General features: G+C 39.8%; 1 protein-coding gene across 3 annotated transcripts in view; it reads left to right on the top strand.

The window, feature by feature from the left end:
- The window catches only part of stx1a (syntaxin 1A (brain)), a 50,319-nt gene that overhangs the window by 19,442 nt on the left and 9,686 nt on the right, over nt 1-21,191 (top strand). For all 3 annotated transcript variants that reach the window (XR_005894561.1, XM_041045751.1, XM_041045752.1), the window contains exons 3-6: nt 1,717-1,816; nt 14,903-14,977; nt 18,597-18,670; nt 19,176-19,284. Coding sequence is in view for 2 of the 3 variants with exons in the window: in XM_041045751.1 (XP_040901685.1) it covers nt 1,717-1,816; nt 14,903-14,977; nt 18,597-18,670; nt 19,176-19,284 (358 nt within the window). In the remaining variant the exon portion in view is untranslated. The remainder of the gene's footprint in view (nt 1-1,716; nt 1,817-14,902; nt 14,978-18,596; nt 18,671-19,175; nt 19,285-21,191) is intronic.

Raw genomic sequence — 21,191 nt, 5'->3', positions numbered from 1 at the left:
GCTAATTAAAGAGATAACGGGAGAATAATGACCCAGGCTGAGAGGAGGAATGCTCAGGAATGCGTGGATGGAGGAACATAGGGAGAGTAGAGCTGTAAGAAGTGACAGAGGAAAGGTGGACCGCAAATGGAAAAGTCAAACCAGAGATATCCATGGGGAAATCACTGTGGATGTATCGTAGAGAAGAACGAATGGAGAACAGGCCGGCCTGTTTCGGAGCAGGTGTAGAGGCGGAGGAAGTGATGAGGGCTAGATGACAGACTGAGATGAAAGTAGAGATTGATGAAGTCACTGGCAGATGTGACCTGCTGCTCGTCCAGCTGTTACCTGAGCCAGAGGCGGCACAGCTGGTGTCGAGGCAGCAGGGAAGAGGAGGAGGAGGGAGGTGATTGGGTGGAATGTCAAACCTGGATCTTGATGGCAGATAATGCTGTGAAGCGCAGAGTTCAAAGAAAAATATATATGTGATGCACTTCCAGGGACAGTTTTCTTTAATGCGTTTAATCATGTGGTTAAAGGAATAGTTCAGCATTTTGGGAATTACCTTTATTCGCTTTGTTGCAGAGAAGTGCAGCCAGTTAGCAGCGGTATTGATCACTAATGACTATTGATAGTCATTTCGTCTGTTGTCTTTCTGCATAGTATACCTGATTATCCATCTTTGAGCTTTTGTTATGAGGTGGGCATAGAGCCAAGAAACAGTTAGGTAGGATTTTGATCCAGATGTGTGTTTTCTGTTGTTAGATGTTTTCGTATCATGAAAAATTCAGGTTTGCTTTGGTATTAAAAGATACTAAGACACAAAGGTACCGTCAACACGAGCACAAAGCCAGGTCCATAAAGAAACTGTTTTCTGAGTATGGTGTGGAGAAATTTGGCCTGCACAGAGCCCTGACCTCAACCCCATTCAGCATCTTTGGGATGAAATGGAATGCCAGCTGTGAGGCAGGCATTATCACCCAACATCAGACTCTGGCCTCACTAATGGTCTTGAGGATGAATGGGAGCAGATCCCTGCCGCCAGGCTCCAGAATGCTGTGGAAAGCCCTCCCAGAGGAGCAGAGGCTGTTACAGCAACAGATAAATGCACATGGTTTTGTAATCAGATACTCAGCAATCAAATATGGGTGTAATGGTCGGTTATCCACATAGTCTTTCCACAGCACTGTCTTATCTAAACCCCGATTCACAGATTCACATCTTAATATCTCGAGTTACATCACAGGTGTTGCAGACTCAGGAGAGTTTGGCTGAGAATCAAAAGTAGAAAACTGAGTCACTTTCACAGCACATGGTGATTCAGAGCATAAATCTTTCCTGCCTGTTGTTGTTGACTAACATGACTTAAAAAAATATAATTTGAATAAAACTGACATGGCTCCATTTGTATTAGTTATTAATAACAACTGTATATTGATGAGCATGTATACATATATTCATTTGATAGATTCTAGTTTTAATACTGACACATCACACACATACATAAGAAAATGGTTCAATGTTTGTAAAGTCACAGATAAATGATGATTGAAGAACTTTCTTTGTATGTTCTTTCACATAAACCTGCTTCATTCAGCCTCTTCATTCAATAACATCTTCAGATCAGCTTCTATCAACATCACTCAGGTTAATCACTCATGCTTCCTGCCTCAGTGTATTGAGCAAATCTAAAGCACCTTTTCTCTCTCTCTGTCTCTCTCTCTCTTTTCATGACAGGTGGAAGAAATCCGGGGTTTTATCGAGTCTCTGGCAGAGAAAGTTGAAGAGGTGAAGAGGAAGCACAGCGCCATCCTCGCCTCACCTAACCCCGATGAGAGTAAGGCTGTTTGTCCTTTCTGTTTCTTCATGTTTAATTCTCTCAGGGTGAAATGGTGAACACATTTTTCATTTTTTCAGTTTTCATTTAACATATTTTCACTATGAACTTCGGGGGGAGTTTTGTAGTGGTTTTATCTGATTGTAGAGGCAAAATCTGAATAAATTAGGGCTTTTCCACCACAGAAAAATTCCCAGAGGATGAAGAAGGAATTTAACTTAAGCCTGCATGTAACTGGAGTTACTGCAGCAGGGTTTGATGTGCATAAACTGAGGATGAGGAGAAAAGTTTAATCACATTAAAAATTAAGTTATTGGCTTCCTAACTATGTTAAAAAAGCAAGGGAATGAGAGAGGGGTAGCACTAACGAGAGAACAAAGTAAGTGAACAAGAGAAGGAAGACTTGTAATCACAGCTATGTACTAAAGCAGAAATATGTGACAATAAACTGGCTATCAGTTACATCTAAGGCATAGTCAGAAGTCTGTCTTTGTGAATCTGGCCCAGTTGAACACGTACGAGTGATTTTAGTGACATGTTAGACAGTACTCATCAAGAGCATCATCAACACAGCAAATGAGGGAATGTCCCTTGGAAACATTGTCTTCATCCCTCCAGTAGAGTTCAGGAGACTTCTATATTTCATCATATCAAACCCATTTTTTATATTATTTACTGCTGGCTTTTATTCTGCTATAGCTATTAAAAGTATTTGCACTAATTTTATCTTTATATATTATATTATATTATATTATTTTATATTATTTACTGCTGGCTTTTATTCTGCTATAGCTATTAAAAGTATTTGCACTAATTTTATCTTTATATATTATATTATATTATATTATTTTATATTATATTATATTAGCTGCAGAGTTAGCAGCAGAGTCCACCTTTTGGATTTATTTGTCATGTAAAGATACAATCAGAAGGAGCTGATGAGCAATTCCAGGTGACACTGATCAAATCAGGACCAACCGTCTTGCACACATCTAAGCTCTATCGCTCCATAATGATAACATTAATGTTTCATTCAGTCACGATTCAGTAATGAGTCAGAGGAGCACTTAATGGAAGGAAGAAAGAGAATAAAGCCAAAAGCCACTTATTTATATCCCGTCTAATGTACAACAGCAGCAAAAAGCCTGATAATAGTGGCAGATTCCACTCAACAAAAGGATGGAAAATGACTCCATTCCTTAAAAGAAATTGAGAAGATAAAGAACTGTTTGTCAAAAAAGCAAAAAGCCAGCCTGTTGATGGACCTTGAAGATGTTGAGAGCCATCCCCTCCTCCAGACAACCCTCTCTGTTCTTTTGTACTCTCACCGTGAAATCTCTTACATTCTTGTTTGTCCATTTTTCTCCACTTTTCTGCTTCCTCTCCATTGCTCTTTAGCCCTGTCCTTACCTCTTCACCTGCTGTTAACACCGTCTGCCATATTTCTCAGTTTCTCTCCCTTTCAATCACCCATTTCAGCCACTCTCCATTTTCCTTTGTTCAATCTGTGCTGGATGCAACAATCCATCTTTCCTCCTCTCTCCCTACTCCCCCATCTGTGTTCTCTCACACCTCTCCTTTGCTCATTTATGTCAAGGCATTGATCTAGACCCCTGCTCTCACAAGGGGGATGTTAGTCATACTAGTAACACCCCCCAATCCCCTTTCCTCTATGATTCCCTACCTCCCACCTACCTGAAAGAGCATCAATCTGCAATGTGCTGCGTTTAAAATATGAATTCTTCCACAAGCCGTCTCCTTTGTGACTGAAATCAATGCTGTGTGTGTCTGTGTCTGTGTGTGTGCGGGTGAGTGTCTCCCTGATAAATGCACATCACTCAGCAGGTGATGTAGATGTCAGGGTCGTTCATTACACAGAGGTCAGTGTGTACTTCGCTGTCTGCCTGTTGCACTATGGCACTGATGGGAACTCGAATCGTCTGAATACTCTCATACAGAAAGCTGCGCTATCTCCTGTGCAACCTTTTATAGGGTGTGCGTGTGTGAATATGTGTGTCTGTGCAGTCCTTTCTCCACTGAATGAAATTCACATACAACTAATCTGCCTTGACGAATACATTTTGTTCGGAAACATAATGCTACCCAGATTGCATTTTTATCAACCTCACAACAAAACGAGCAGTAAGTCAGGACTGTGGTTCACGGTGAATTGAGCCCTGTAAATTGTTAGAAAGAAAATTTTTAAAAAGCACAGTGTCGACATAGATATATTAAACGTGTCCGCAAAAAGTTCACTGTCATTGTTTCTCATTACTTTTCCTTACAATATCCGCTCCTGGCAACTAACTTTTGATTAATGTTTTTTATGGTGTTGTTTAAATACTTAAAAAGTCATGGTTTGGCCAGACTGGAGGCTGATTCTAGGGATGGCAGCGTTCGTCGATCAGTCACCATTGTGCTCCAGACTGAAATATCTTCACAAACTTAGCCATGAAATTTTCTAGAGACACTCATTGTGATGAATCCTAAAGACTTGGTGACCTGCTGACTTTTCCTACATGTCTCCTGACATGTCCCACCTTGAGGGTGTCATTTGAAGATTTCTCGACAGCTATTGGATGTATTGCCATGACATTTGATGCAAAAATTCATGCTCTTCTCAGGAAGAACTGTAATAATGTTGGAGATCCTCTGACCTTTCCTCCAGTCCTCTACTTTCCTCATGTGGTGCTAAAGGAAAAGTCATTGGCTTACCAAAGTCATTAGGATAAATAGTCAGGGAACCATGAATGGCTGTGCCAAATTAGCCAATCCATCTAATAGGTGTTGAGATATTTCACAATTTAAGTCAAAACTTTGACCTGTTGGTGGCACTTGATTAAAAAGTCACCGGATCACCATCACCAAGTCATAATGGTTCATCCTCTGTGCACCATGGACATCTAACTCAATTTCAAGGCAGCTGATCTAATAGTTGTCATGATATTTCTCCAAAAGTGAAAAATGTCACCATGCAGCAGTAGTAGTGATACTTCAGTCTGGACAAAAGCAGTCGACCGAGCGTTCAACATTTCCATCCCTAGATGTTTACTACTACAGAGGCTAAAAATACATTAGGAATTCAGTTTTGGTGCAGTTGGAGTGAGGTAATGAATTGCTCCAAATGTAATGTAATGAAATGCAAATAGTCAGGACTGACTTGTCAAAGGCATGTACTTTTTATGCACAGTAAAACACCCCAAGCTCTTCCCTGCATTTCTGATTTGGTGCAGTATGAGAACAGCACATTCCCTGAAATCAAAAAAAGAATAAACAAATTGCCAAACACTGAAAATGTGTAATACAGGAACATAATTTGTAGGATTGGTGTTTGTGTGTTACACTCAGAAGAAAGATGCAGTGTGCTGTGTAGTCTCTCTCTCTCTCTCTCTCTCTCTCTCTCTCTCTCTCTCTCTCTCTCTCTCTCTCTCTCTCTCTCTCTCTCTCTGAGTGGTGTTGTAATTCTCTGTAATTCTAACATTTCTGTGCTTCAGCTTGCACTGGAGGGTGTCATGAAAACTAATTGCACAGTGACATTTTAATGCAAAATCTAATGTACTTTAAGACCTACACTAAGTCATTGCTGTCTTGAAAATGTTGCTCACATAAAAGGCCAGTGTAGTCTTTCATCATTTGTATTTGAAAAAAAAACCCTGCTTCTTCCTCTTCATATTCTCTTTGTCTTATTTCTTTTTTAGTCTTTATATTTTTATTTGTTTGCATGATAAAGGCTTTGCTAGCGTGTATTTTCTCCCCTGTGGTGAGAGGAGCCTGTTCTGCTTCTGCTGTAACTTGAGAGCTTGTTCCTCGCACCAAATCAAACTTCATCTCCTTCCTGATCAGAATGAGAGCCTCCTCTTCTTTTCCTCTTTCAGCACAAGTATTTTTCTCACAGTAGTTTCTCGTCTGAATCCTCCTCTCATCACTTGTTCTGTCTCCTATATAAAAACAGGTATCATGGACATTGTCGAAATAGGCGGTGAGACTGTGAGTGTTTGAAAATGAGAGTGAGGGAGATCACAGTGTCATTTATTTTCACTCCAGCCTGCTGATAAACAAGATAATGGAGGAGTAGTAGGGAATCACACACCCACAATAGTTTTTTTTTTTTTTTTTTTTTAAATAAAGGTCTTTCACAACTCTGTGCAACATTGTCAGGTGGTAAACCTTGTGTTTCTGTCACGGTTTATCAGTTTTGTAATCACATCACATCTCCCCAGCCACCACCCACCTGGCTTAGCTTCACATCCCTGACCCCCCCACCCTCCCTTTTCTCCTACTCTTCCTCCCCCTCTGCTGTGGGAGCGTTTGTGTTCGCTGACTGAGACGTTTCATGTAGCTCTCCATGATCTCCAATATTACTTTTGCCCCTGCATTACGCATTATCCCATATCACAGTTTGCCCACCCCCCTAAATGAAGCATAGGAAATGTCCACCAGAGAACTGCATTATACGGTGTTTGTGTGTACTTGTTTTTGCGTGGTTGGTGTTAAGGATTTGTGTGTTTGTGTGGTCATGCTCATCAGCAGTGTGCAGTAGTAGGTTCAGTAATGATGACAGATTAGGTAATAGCCATCAGATCATAATGGGTATTGAACCTACAGTTCCTCATGAGCACATTCCTTTAATGCAGGAAGGGAAGACACGAGTGCATTTTATATTTAGAAACAAGATTGAATTCACATTTTCCACTGAATAATTGCATTATTTGTTTTAGTTTGTGGTGTTGTTTGTTGGCCTTGTGCTGCATGGCATCTCATTATTTTGATTGATGAGACTCTTCTGGATAGTTTTTTATAATTGAAGGTCAAAAGTCACTGATGATTGCTACTTCTGCAGGAGCATCAGTGGCCTTTACACTCAGCTGCTCCCAGGAGAGTGTGAGGTTGATGTGAAATGAAACACGGCCTTTGGAGAGGTGGAGGTAGTAAAACCTTTAAAAGTACTTGTTTAATCAACATTAGAGTAGTTCAGTATGTGACACAGACAATGTTTTTTTTTAGATGTTTTCCCATGTTAAACACGATTCTAATGTGTTTCTGCTGTCAGCACCCCTCGTTCCTGTCCTCTTTCCCACAGTGACTGATGCTTTGTATCAGATAGTAGCTTCCAGAGATATGGACAGTTTACAGTACCAGATAGTGAATTTACACTATCTGGTAGTGTAAATTCACCAGTTCTGTTTCATAGTTGGATAACTTCTATAGACACAGCTTATCTCTTCCAAACCGTCATTTCAGTGATTGTGTCCTGAGATCATAAAAGATTGATCCCTGTGCACTTAATGTGCCTGGCTTGTTTGTACATTAAAACCATATGAGACAAGCAGACTGGAATGATACCTTGTAGTTCTGCCTATACTGCACAGAGGATGTGAAAATCAATGCAAAACTAACAGAAACGCAGTGGAGGAACTTTAGATTTCTGTTTACTCTCAACACTTCTGGCTGCAGAGTTTTGGATCGGTTGTAATGTCGAACTGAAGCTGCCGCTGTCTGCCAGAAAATTAGTCTACAAATAAATGTAAACAGAGAAACTCAATCTGAGTTTGTCACACATGAAGAAGTGAAATGGAATGTTGAACTTTTGTTTGCGCCTCACTTCATTTTTTCATTTTAATTTTCAATCAGGACAAGAGGAACACGCATAATTTCCGACTCAGTTTGGAGGGAATGGAGGGCATGAACAAGGAGACAAATGAGAAGCGGTGCAGTTGTAGTGCAGCTGTACCTTAGAAATCATTACAAAATAAAGTCCACAATGCACGGTTTGTATTTTGCTGCACAACCACCATACCACTGCAATATGGACTTGGACTTCTTGTTAATTAGATGCAGAAAATCTGCCCCTTAACACTGACACTTAAGAGTTTATTTAACAACATTTCTTAGTCTGTTTTTCCAACCACTTAGTGTTTGCTCCCTCTGACATCTCAGCCTCCAGCTTCTAAAGAGCATCTTCCCTCTGACTCTTAAAAGTCCTCAACTCGCAGTGCTGGAGATGCTTGTTTTAATTGCAGCCTTTGAGTGTTACTATTTCTAGTGTTAGTTTTTTGGCTGCTCCCACCCTCTGTGTGCCATTTGCCAAAGCTCCTCCACCCTCCACCAAAATTGTGTAAGGTCCCCCAGATTTCTGTATTCTCTTTGTTCCTGCTCAACCATCTTTTTCTTTGTGTCTCTCTCTTCTCTCTTTCTCTATTTCCTTTTCTCTTGCATCCCCCTCATACTGTCTGAGCTGATGTTGTAATACAGCCATTAAAGACACAGCTTTGTTCTGTGGAACGATAATATCCTTCTTAAAGTGAAGCTATTATGGTGTGGACAATCATGTTCAAAACTAAGGACACACAGAGCGACACACACATTTATGCACACAATGGAGGTCAAAGCTAGTAAGATAATTCAGGGATTAATCAGTTTAACTGCCCTGTGTCCTCTTGGCTCTTGAGCCATCAGTCGTGCGTGAGGCGTGCAGGGTTACTCTGCTCTGATGGAAATTGAAATGTCAAGTGTTAGGAGGCAGGGGGACATTTTAAAGTGACAATAACACTTCCATGTTAACTCTCAGTAACTGTTATACTGTCTTGGAAGATGTTGCAGGAGAAAGAGAGGTTGTTAAAGAGAAGGAGAGGGGTTGTTAACAGAGACTTAATCAGACACAACACACACACATGTGCTCTTGTTTGGAGCCCAAAAAAATATGTACTGTTTTTTTTTTTTACTTGCTGCAGAAACAGTCTGATAATTGTAATTCATTCATTCTGACACACCACTGGGTTTCTAAGGTGCATTTATCAGATTTTATGCAACTTTTCCACAGATACAGTAGTACAGTTTTATTTTTGAAAATTATCTTTTTTTTTTGTGGAGAACAAATCTAAATTAAGGTGTGGAAGACATGCTCTGCAGTTTCAAAGAAGAGATGAGGGGTCAACATGCAATGAAGAAAATGTTTAAAGTCCATAACCACTGTAGCAAAGCTTTGGGAAAGGAAAGGTATGGGTGAGCGTATGTGTTGTATCTAAACCCCTCACCCTCTCACATTGTTTAGTAGTTAGACTTTATCTCTGCTGTCAGTTTGTCATTACCTGTGGTCACACTGTATTCCTACACTAAGGTAAATATCAGTAATGTTTGAGGGATGAGCTCAGATTCTGTCTCTCTGAAACATCAGACACCTGGACTCTAGACGATCAATAAGCGGAGCAAACACACAAAAGACTGGTAATATATTTACAGAGGGAGCAGAGGGAGACACACAGAGAGACAGTGAGATGGAGAAAAAAAGATAAATGGCTGCAAGTTAGAGACTGGAATGGCAGCAATTGACCCTGAGTTAGAGAGGAGGAAACAGAATCGGCTTGGTATCTTGTCAGTGTCATGGTACCCTGACATAAGGATTGACACACACACACACATATTGTTTCAATATAAAAATAGAACCATTTTTATCAGTGTGAGAGGGAGACTGCTGATTTTGACAGTCAAGAAGAAACCTGGATGGTGTTCTTACATTACAGTGGATAAATGCTGCTGCTGTAAAAGCAAAGCTGATGTAGGGTCGAAGCTTAATGTAGGAGACAACTGGCCCGGACATTCAGGATGTTTATCTTTTATTAAATCCTGCTAATATGCTTTCACCCTCATATCCTCATATTTCTGATGAGTGATGTAGGTACAGTACCACCCTGATCGGTAGACATGAAGGCTGGCAGTATAGTGCAAGTGAAATCGAATCCGGTGTGTTTGCAGTGGCTATCAAATATGATGCAACAAACAAATACTAGTACATACTCCAGTTAGGGTTAGGGGTTACTGCTCACCATGCCAGGTGTGATATTGAGCCTCAGCTGTAGTGTTAGACCAATGGTTTCAGGTGAAGGGCAAAGTTCAGAGCTTATTCAGAAAATAGGCTTATTCACTTCCTTGCTGAAAGACAGATGAGGAAACCAACACCACAGTCATGTCTGCATGCTGAGGATAAAGCTATTACCAGCAGCCTGTTAACATTTGCTCAAAAACCTGAAACAGTGGGAAACAGGTGTCCTGGCCCTGCCCAGGTGCTTATGTGTGTGTGTGTCTTTGACTGAAAGTGGTAAATGTCGAATGAGCTTGTGCGTGTCTGGTCTGCTTTGCTTGTGGGAATAATCGTATTCAGTGTCGTCCCTGTGACCTGGTGGCTGGAGGTGCATGCAGTCTATACATGTGCGTCCTAGTTTTGAGTTCTTTTGAGGGCCTTTGTTGCAGTAAAGGGGTAAGTCTGGTGTATATATTGTGTATTTCTAAAAAGGTAGTTGTTTTCTCAAAAAAAAAAAACACTGACGTTTTTAGCAAGTGTCACTTATGAGTAAATACTAAGGAGAGTGTGGACTTGATGGAAGAGTGTTGGTTTTTTGTTTTTTCTTTTTCTTAATTCAAAAACTGATTTTCCAGAACTGCCTGGTGTATTCTGTGTCATTTCAGGTCATATTGTGATTGGTGGGTTTGTAGATGTAGGTCATAGCATTTGTCCCACTGTTAGAACTATGTCTGAAGTTTGCCACAGCATGTCGCTGGTCTCCAAAGCTCCAAATCAGCCCTCGGTGGACATGTCTCACAGTGAAATCTAGGATCACTGTTATGCACTGACAACAACAGATTTTACCACGTTTCTCTCGTGACTGTCAACTTACGTCTTAGACAGCCCAAAGCCATGCAGTGTAAAGGAGCCTTAAAGCGCCTATGTCGCAAAGGATCCTCAAAAAAAGTAATTACATTGGACTAAATATCCTGGGATGCCATTTATTTAATCTTCTCTGCTCACACTCTTCCACTCCTCTTCCAGCTTCCACATTTCCTCCATTTCTTCCTGCCTCGTAACAAATCTCTCTCTCTCTCTCTCTCTCTCTCTCTCTCTCTCTCTCTCTCTCTCTCTCTCTCTCTCTCTCTCGCCACTTTGAAACAATCTGAAGCTGGCGAGAGGGACCGACTGCACACATCGCCATAGCAACACAGTCTTAATGATGGCAACAAGCGTGACCTGAAGATTCCATTTGAGAGCGTCTGGGAGAGGGATGGAGTGTGAAGCCACAGCTCAATTGACTCCTCAGTTTTGCCCTCTAATTTGCTTCCCTCTCACTTCTCCCTCTACTTATTCATCAGTGTCTGTACTCTTTTCACACAGCCAATAATGAGGCTGAATAGACACTTGATCGAGCAGGTTGGCCCCCTCTGTTTGGTAACCACGAGGGGGAAATCTCATCTAACTCCTTAACACACACATGCCACACACATTTACACACACACACACACTCCATGCATGGCCCCAAAACTAAGTTCTGACCTCATGGAGCAGGTTACCAGAGGTTGCTATGGTTACACAGAAAGGAGAGAGACACTTCTCATAACCTTACACCTCTACGAGCTTCTGGAGTTGTGCGAACATATGCACAAGTGGGACACAAAGATGAAAGCACAAAACAGTGTTAGGAAAAAAAAATCAGACTCAATCATCCAGAGAAATTTAAAAGTGTCTTAATTTACCCAGTAATCAAATTACAGTTTTAACCTGGTGCTCTGTAACTGATAACTGATTACAGTCATGAAGCAACTCTTGCTCTGCACACACACACAAACCACAGAGCACTGTGTATTTTTTCCCTGAGGGCCTCAGCCCACCACCTCAGATCAGTCTCTGACCCTGACAAACTCACTGTGTGCTGCATACATTTTGCCATTGGCAGGAAAATGGTTGACCAGAGACACAATTTTATTCAAATATATACCAAGGATATGGTAAAGCTGCAAGTGTTTTTGAATTACTCGCGGAAAAAAAACCCTTTTCATATTTTGTTCTTTCTTTAGAATTTGATATCCCCATGTTTCAAATGCTTGATTTAATTATTGTTCATTTCCTCTCTAGCTGTTCCAGTTGGATTCCTCCATGAGTCTGGTATCATTTTACTACAGTATTTAATTTCTCTTTTTAACTCAGCTGCTTGTCATCAATTACTCTCTTCTCCAGGTGAGACTATAATTACAGTTTTTATTCTGTAACGGTTCCTAAACATTACTTAAGTATTTAAAGGCTTCCTGTGAAGTTTTCTTGCAAACAAACAAACAAATCTTTCATGTTAAGCTGGTTTGCTGATCACGACGTGGCAACTTTCCTGGTTCGATTCCAGTCAGGACCCTATGTTATATATCATCCTTTCGCTCTCTCCCCTCATTTTCTCTCCCCTGTTGCTTTAAAAAAGAAAGAGAAAGAGAAAAACTGGTGGAAAAAACACCAGCCATCTTACATCCAAATGAGCCTGTCTTTTGCAGCTGGGTATAAAATGATGTCATTTCATTAGTTAGCGCTCTGCATGTCCTCCGCTTTGTCCCACTGAGCTGTATGTACCACAGGCTGATGTTCACTGATATGGAAATACGTCTGTTAAGCAGATTAAAAGCTTGTAGTGCTTTGCTGATCAGTGTGTAATAGGCTCACCATCTCCACTGCACTGTTATAGTTTTATGTTATCATACAAGCTGTTTGGAGGATTTATCTTGGTTTATCATAGTGGACCTTCCACTTTTCATCATCAGTTTTTATGAGTTTTCAGCTCAGTATAGCAGCCATGTGGGCTGTTCTTAATCATCAAAGTGTGACATCTCAAACTGCTGCGAAGAACCTTCATATAGTGTAGAATTACCCTGCGGCTGTGGAGAATGAGATGATATGATTATCTTGTCATTTTTAAGCTTCTTTCTCGTCACAAAATATGTGCAAATATTATGTTTTAATAACTGAACATCTTGCAGCAATTGAAGTCTTCATACTGTGTCATCAAATTATCCATTGAGGCTCTGTCTGTAATTGAGTGCAGATGTTGCCATGGGTTTCAGTACCTCCCTTCTGTTATTGATTTTTGTGATTTATGCAGCTTTAAAGAAGCAGGTAACATTCAACAACAAACCCATTAGAAAGAAGTACTGCAGGCAGTTTGGTTTGAATGAATAGTTTGACTTTAAAAACTTTTAAGGTCCATCTTTTATGTCTGCTGGCTTCCTGGGGCTTCTAAACATATGGAGATTTGGTTCTCTTATGGCATTAAGATGATAAATGCCTTTCTCACTTCTTTGCAATGCTCTAAAAGTGGCAATTAATGCTCCTGGGAAAATATGTGTGAGAGAATTTGTGTGAAAGCCACTCTGTTTTCTCCTCTTCTCACCTTTTTGTTCTCCTCTGCATCCGGCCACAGATTTTTTTCTCCCCTCTTTGGGCTGAAAATTAAGTAGATGGGCAACACTTTGTTTTAATCCCTCCATTTTACATTTGAAAGCCATACATAAACATTTAATACATGGTGATGTAGTTGTAAACAACTACAGCTTATTGATATATATATGAGGGGGTGTCTACAGCTAAATCTTTGCCTGACGTACAGCATTAGATAAAATCTTTTTTTTTTCTCTCAAGCTGAATAACCTGAAGTGTCAGTAAAATATGATTATGAAACTGCTGGTTTGGCTGTAGCTGTAATGAGCAACAGACGGGAGGAAAGATTAAAAGGAAAAGACAGACAGTTTTTCTTCAAGATGGAAATATGATGTGACAGTCACTCCGACCATCCTTCAGTGCTGCTGCCTTTTGAAGATCGCACTGATGAGAAAAACTGTCTTCTCCTGAATGGCCACTGGTTTCTTTTAATCACTGACAAAAATAGCCCCCAAATAGGACCATGTGACATACCTCAGCATTTACATCTCAATTTTAAACAAAATATATTTTGTAACTTCCTCTGACACACTCCAGAACAGTTATAATAGCACAGCAAAGAAGATGGAGCTGAATAAAGGACTCAGGCTGCTTCAGATGAGGTGCTTGTTAGATTATTGGACAATGTCTGAATTCCCCTTCTCCCTGTGGCAGAGAGTTTCAAAGTTTGGTCCACTGTGCAGAGGTGTGAAAGTAGACTGGGTTTAAACTTCACCTCTCAAGCTCTCTTTTTTCATGCCTCAGACAGTTAACTTTTCATGTGGAACAGAAGAGCACAACACCATTAATACCTCCAAGGAGAGACTGCCAAAAGTATAACCAATGATTATTTTCATAATCTGCCAAATATTAATTATTTATCCATTGATTAATCAAGTAAAGTAGTGATCTAGCGGTCACTGTTATTCCTGCTTGAACAATTATCGTGTCTCACTCCTTTCAGTGATGGCCAGATTTTTGCACTGCATTCAAGTGTGTGTAAACAGTTATCAACACCTTTGCCTTCACACACATTTGGATGGCACATCGTACAAAGTGATTTGTTGACCTCAATAAATATCGCATTTTAAAAAACTCCTGTGCTTTATTGCACACCATACTGGTAAAGTGCCGCTCACTGATTTCATTTTTATACAAATCAGATCATCAGGAGCTGTGTCTTTACCTCAACGAAAGGCACTTTTTCTTCATTTATTTATACAGCTATGTATGTATTCAGCAAATTGTGCAGATTTTCCCCCTGGAAGAGACACATTTACATTTAGAAAACTGTCAGTATGTCAAGCTCAAGGAGAGTTGCTGTTTTGATTAGTCATCATCATCAGATTAGAAATCTGCCCAGTTCCATCTTCTGATAACATATTCCTGCTGGTAACAATCAGCTCATCCTGCTGCAGCCCAGATTGTGCTGCAGTCCATCGTGATTTCACTTGTTCCTCTGGTCACCAAAATAGCAAATCTTAGTTGTCCGCACCCACATGTACCCATCTACCCACATGAGTTTCAACGTTATGCCTCAGTAGAGTGTGTGTATATGTTTGAGGGTGTAGGCCAGGATGGAAGGAGGACAGTGGACTGCAGAGGGAACTGAAGGATGCTGCTGCTCTCTATACAAAAGAGAAAAGAATAAAGATGGACGAGTTGTACTGCTGTGGACTGAAGCCGATGAATTGTTTGTCCCTGTTGGGAGTGACACAGAGTCGTTTCTAGTGTGTCAGTATTGATTCTGTCTCTGTGAAACCGGCTGGCACGCAGGTTTGTGTGAGTGGGTGAGTATGCAAGTGTGTGTTTATGTGTTGTTTCACAAAAGCCCAGTAATGTCTGTTCTCCTCTCCTCTCTTTAGAAACTAAGGCTGAGCTGGAGGATCTTATGGCAGACATCAAGAAGTTGGCCAACAAAGTACGCTCCAAATTAAAGAGTGAGTATGGTTCTTCTGTTTTCCTCCTGCTGGAGCTGCAACTAATGATTATTTTCTGTATCAATTAAAGCTTTTGATTGTTTTTTTTTTTCTTTTTTTCAACTAATTAAATTTTCAAATACTGACAAATGCTTGTCACAAGTTACCAGAGCTAGATTCTTTATTTCTTTCTTAGTCTGATCAGCCACCAAAAAGTATTATTAGTCTAATGATATAAAGCAGGGGAAGAAAAGCTCATCTTTGTTTTTGAAGTTGCAATTGATAAATGGTTGGTAGTTTTTACATAATAACTGCTTACAACAATTGATCCCTTTGTGTTCTTTCAGCTCCAGTATGAGGGAAAAGTCTGAGCTGAAACGATTTGTCACTTAAACAGTTAATCAATCAACAGAAAATGAAGTCATGGACTATTTGTATAATTTATGCATCATTCATTTTTCATGCAAAATGCTAAATATTTAAAGGCTTCAGCTTCACAAATGTGAAGATTTGCTTCTTTTCCTTGTCTTACAAAGTGGTAAGCTGAATATTTTGGAGTTTTGGGCTGTTGGTTGGACAAAACAAAGCAAAATGAAGATGTCAACTTGGGATCTAGGAAACTGGAACAGGCATTCTTCCTGATTTTCTGCTGTTTATAGACCAAATAATTCATAAATTGATCAAGAAAATAAATGGCACATTAAGATAATGAAAATGATTATTAGCCCTGAAGTCTGTATTACAGTATTATGACCATATCCATAACCAGTGTGATTTGATGGCGCAGAAGAGACAGGGAACTGTGTAGCATTTGGCAGCTAACAGACAACTCAGTTTACACTCGTGGATTCTGTACTGCAGTGGGCAGAGTGATTAGTGTCACTTGCCACAGAGGTGGTGATTCATATGCACAAGTTTTAATCACACGTGTGCACCCAAACTGACTAATCTTACTGTAACAGACTGTGTGCAGGGATAATGGTTGTGTAGCCAGTCCTGGATCACACTCCCAACATTTATTACGAAAGTACTTGCTTGTGAGTTGTATGTGTGTATGAGTCCCATAATCTTCTCATTCTCTGATTTCTCTGTCATCCTCCCACCTTTTTTGCCTTTCTTGTTATCTTTAAAACAATTTTTTAACCTCTTTTTAACCTCTTCTTCTGGCATACATGGCTCTAGGTCCACCACATAAGTAATTATCAGCTATATGCAACACTCTCCCCTGCCTCCCTGCAGGGCTCAGGTGTCGAATAGGGGTCAGAGATAAGCCTGTATACACCTGTATACAGTATCTCTCAGGAAAGTAGAACACACCTTCAGTGCAGAGAGCTAGCAGATAATAGCCGCTATCCCTCATCCTGCGTGCCTACAGATATACACACATATATAGTGATACACACACTTGACAGAAGTGCTATCAGGCGGAACAGGCTCTGCATCACAGGCCTCTAACTGTGTCGCTCCAGTTCACATCAGTTGTTGCCACAGGATGCCTTTGTGTAACCACTTGCTGTGTGTTTGCATGGATGTGTGTAAGTGACCTCATCTTTGTCAAACAGCACCCTGGGACAAATCCTCGAGAAGGAGCAAAGCAACGTTATTTACCATATCTGGTTTATCTGCAATTTTCAGTTGATCTAATGGATTCAGTAACAGAAGTTCTTCAGAAACAGAAGACAGATGATACAGATCGGGATTTTAATAATATGTAATATCTCAATATCAGCTATTGAAACTTCTGGACAGAAACACTTGCTCATAAAAGTGCTTTGCAAAGTACGAGATAAGACAGTGGACCTCATGTAAGAACATTTTTTGTAATTTTTTTCCTAAGCCTCTCACTTTTTCCTGTGAGACTTGTTCAAATAAGCGATTTTGAGTCAGATTCAGCAAACCCTCTTAATTGCTCAAACTTGTAAGTTGCTGCTTTGAACTTGATGAATAGTTCATTTACTTTCTCTTGCCACTGTTTATATGTACAGCCTGTCTTGTGCCCAAGAACCTTTAATAGATGTGCCAAATTTTTCTTTATCATGCAGATATATTACAGATATATAACTTATGCCATGAGTGGTGAAGCCAAAGACATTTTACTACACTATGAATTAAAATATCCCTAAGTATATGCCCAGTGGGTTTTAGATGCACATAGGTTTTTTTAGTGAGAGCAGCGTGAATCTGTGAAGACAGGGATTCAACAATCTTAAGGAGTGGGTTTAAAGGTTTTACAGCCATATTAATTCTATGAATCCCATATTATTTCAAATGTGCTCATCTTACAAAGCACACTGAATTAAATTACAATCATTGTGCCTTTTCCTGGAACAATTACAATGCAATGTCTAATTCTCACATTTGTCAGAGATGCAGGAAACCACATACTATCACGTTCCTGAACTTGACGTTTCTTAACTCTCGTGCCTCTGCAGCCGCAGATGTAGATATCTAACAAAGTGTCCCTGAATGTGCAGGAGCTTGTACAGCCATCTCATCCCAGTTGAAATTACAGAAAAATGGGAATGTAAATGAGGAGTCTCTTAAATGTCTGTATAATTCAGTCCTTGATTGAGTTCTTCACATAGCCTCACATTGACAGTCTCTTTAATTCATGTTATTATGCTCAGTAGCGGCTCCTCTACAATGACTTCCTGAGGTGTGGCTTTGAAGCAGCATTCAAAAAAGTGCTTAATACACACAAAAGTTGCATTTTTCTTTTAAAGAAAATCCTCTTAAGAAGTAATGAAAGAGATTAATCCCGGTAATTTATACCTTCATTAATTTCTTAAGAGTTAAGCCTCTACCACATTTCCAATTATTCCCTTTCCATCTGAGTGACTGATTTGATGTGTGATTAGTTAATATTTGTGTCGGGCAGAGACATACTGTAGCTCCAACATTTATGGAATGAGAGTATAATTTTCTATTATGACACTGCAACGAAATAGCCCCTTCTAGCTTTAATTAGAGTTTTACACAGATCAGCTCCATTTGTTTGCTGGAGTTATTGAGATATTGATTTTGTGCTAATTTCTTGAGCAAGATATCTTGACAACCGCTCACTGGATCTCCATTAAGTTTGGCATGAATATTCATGCCCCTCAGAGGATTATTGATGATGAATATTACCCCTCACATTTTCGTTCTTGCAACCATCTATTCAATCTTTCCCTTGACAAACACAAGACAGTCTCTCCAAAACAAATGGCTGGATTTCTGTGAAGTTTACTGTGCATATTCATTGTCTCCTGAGATCAAATCCTTGTGTTTCCAATGACCCCCTGATCTTTTTTCTTACACCACCCTCAGGTCAAAATGTCAGCTTTGCACACAAAATGAAGTACTGTATTTCATTATGTATTCGGTAGGTTGCCATGACGTTTTCTGAGCATATTTCTGTTCTCATCCTTTTTGATTTCATGAGCCTCATCATCTTTTCTCTGGGGCAACCTTGCAATCCTCAGATTCACACCTTTAGACCCTCAACTACTAAGACGATACTAAAATCATCATGTTGTTTATTTCATGCAACACCTTTATTTTGTGTATTGTAATGAATTTTGTGGATTTCTTGGTTTTCATTTTTTAAGAGCAGGTACTCACCTAGTGATTTAATGTATACTTTTGTGTATCTGTTCAGGTATCCAGCAAACCATTGAGCAAGAAGAAGGGCAGAACAGGTCATCAGCTGACCTGAGGATACGTAAAACACAGGTACAGTTCAGGAGGGAAAATGGCAGAGTCAGCTGTGTCCCAGTTGCATACTATAATACATACTGTGTACAGAATGTATAATACTAACTGTCATAGTTCTCTATTTTTGCAGTTAATATTAAAGAAAATCCTCACACTGTGTTCTGATGGACATCAGTCAAGCTAATTTTGGAAAACCACTGTCAGTTGAACTTCAACAAGAAAAATCGTGACTGCCTGCAATTTATTTAAAATTTTGCAGCTGCGAGCAGCTCTTCCATTTTCTCTGTGTATTGCATTGTGAGACAATAGTGCCCATCAACTAACAACTCAAATATCAAGTGTTTTTTAAAATGCATACCAGCTGCTTTGGATTAGTTTTTAATGTGTCATTTGGACACAACTCTCTCATATTTGCTGTTGATTCAGAATTTACTTGTTAGTAAAGTACTTGTTAGTTAGTGTCTACTGCTGGCAACGAGCAGGTGTAAGTGAAATGTTTTGCTGTTCTTTGCTGTATCTCCAGCACTCCACACTGTCCCGTAAGTTTGTCGAGGTGATGTCAGAATACAACACCACCCAGTCAGACTACAGGGAGCGCTGCAAGGGACGCATTCAGAGACAGCTGGAGATCAGTGAGTAGACCTGGGAGACTAAACCCTCCATCACCCCCTCTCACTGACTGCACACTTGTTAACACTGCATGCATCCAAAAGATTTGCATCTCTTTTCAGTCACATGGTGTTTTTTCTGTTTCAGAGTTCTTTAAACATTGATTTTGCAATGAGATTCATGAGAACATTTGCACAGATTGAGTGAGCTCATGATGAAAACAAGGTGTTTTCATTTGCACCTATCAGACTAGACAATCACCTCTGACCACTTGACAGGACACACAGCACACTTTTAGTCCTGTTTATGCAGGGAGATGAAGGGACAAGGGAAACAAATCAGGGGGAATTAACACTGAAAAGAGGGAACACGGTTAAAACTTGGAGAACAATGACAAAAAAAAATAATCATGACATACTAATCTTTGTGTTGCTGTGTCGTGTGGCTCACCAAATGCCGCACTGGGTGACTTTCTCTTTGTCACACTACAGGGGATAAACTGACCGACAGTCATCCTTGATTCTTATTTTCATTTTTGATCCCCCAGGTCCGTCAGACCAGTCTTATATTATATAGTCTGATCCCACCTTTAGGGGGTGGATCTGCCACTCTAACATACAGTATGACATGTTATCCTGGCAAATGTTTTGGTCTTGATGTGGAGAATTGTTCTGTATTTGTCACTGCGCACAAAAATTGTGCAAATTGCTTTTTGTGTGAAACCTTTGGTCGGCTTTGGTCCAAAAATGGCCGTTCATGCTGTACTCATTTGTTTAGGTCCTTGTCAAAACAGTGAACATGAGAAAACAGTGTCATATTCCCCTGCATGTCTTTAATCCTAAGCCTAAGTACCAGCCTCTTCATCTTCATCCTCCCTCTGTTATTAGCCAGATATTAGTTTCATGTTAATTAGTCTAAAAATAGAGTCTGTACCCACATTCTTCACCACCAAATCATTTTGCATCTGCAGAGTAGATAAGTATCTTCCATTTTGTATGTATGTATACTCTCATAAGAGCGTGATGATGTGAAATGAAGCCTTGCCACTACTACTAGACTAGTCCCTGATAGAATTATGCAGACTACTGCAGTATTGCCTCACTTTATTTATTTCTTTTTTCCAAAATTTGAACAACTGTTCATGAAATTCGTGTGGCGGTAAGTGCCATGATTTGCAAAAGCAGGTGAATTTTTGAAGCCTTTGCTTTGTGGATTCTGGAAAAAAAAACTACTTTATCACAACATCCCACGATTACTGTAACCACTTTCCATGCATAGTAACACGTCTGTTAAAGTAATCATAAATGAACAATCATCCATTCACTCTCCTGCACTGACATGCAGTTGGATTCATAAGACCACATATAAGACTTACAGGAATGTATTAAGTGGATTATTTTCTTCTGCGTTCACCTTTTCACTCTTTGTTACATTTATTATTAATGAAAAAAAAGATTCTATAACAGGGTCAGTGAAAATAAATTACCTCAGCTCCAACGTGTTGACTGTTTATGCCATTCAATTTTGTTAACTGTCCCCAAAGGGAAATTTGTCTCACAGCAAGGGAAAACACAGAACTCAGACTTGAATACAGGACATATTAAATACATAACACATAGTACAAATATGTAAAAACAAAAGCTGACTCATAAAATAATGTGTATCAGTGACATAAACTGAATAATATAAAACCTGCAGTAAATCCACCCAAAACAACAACAAAATGTCTTTTATTCAGTTTGTTTATAGAGAAATTTAAGTTTATCTCATCCATATTTTATTTTGAATTTGTGTGGTGTGGTGTACCAAAACAACCACTCTCACACTGAAACCACTTTCCAAAACACATACATCACCAACACCCACACCCATATGCATGCACATGCCAGGTTGCTGCAGCTCAGATCTGAGCTCCTCTCGCTCGTGTCAC

Source organism: Toxotes jaculatrix, chromosome 9 (genome assembly GCF_017976425.1).
Source record: "Toxotes jaculatrix isolate fToxJac2 chromosome 9, fToxJac2.pri, whole genome shotgun sequence".
NCBI lineage: Eukaryota > Metazoa > Chordata > Actinopteri > Toxotidae > Toxotes > Toxotes jaculatrix.
This window is presented reverse-complemented; position numbering and strand designations above follow the sequence as displayed.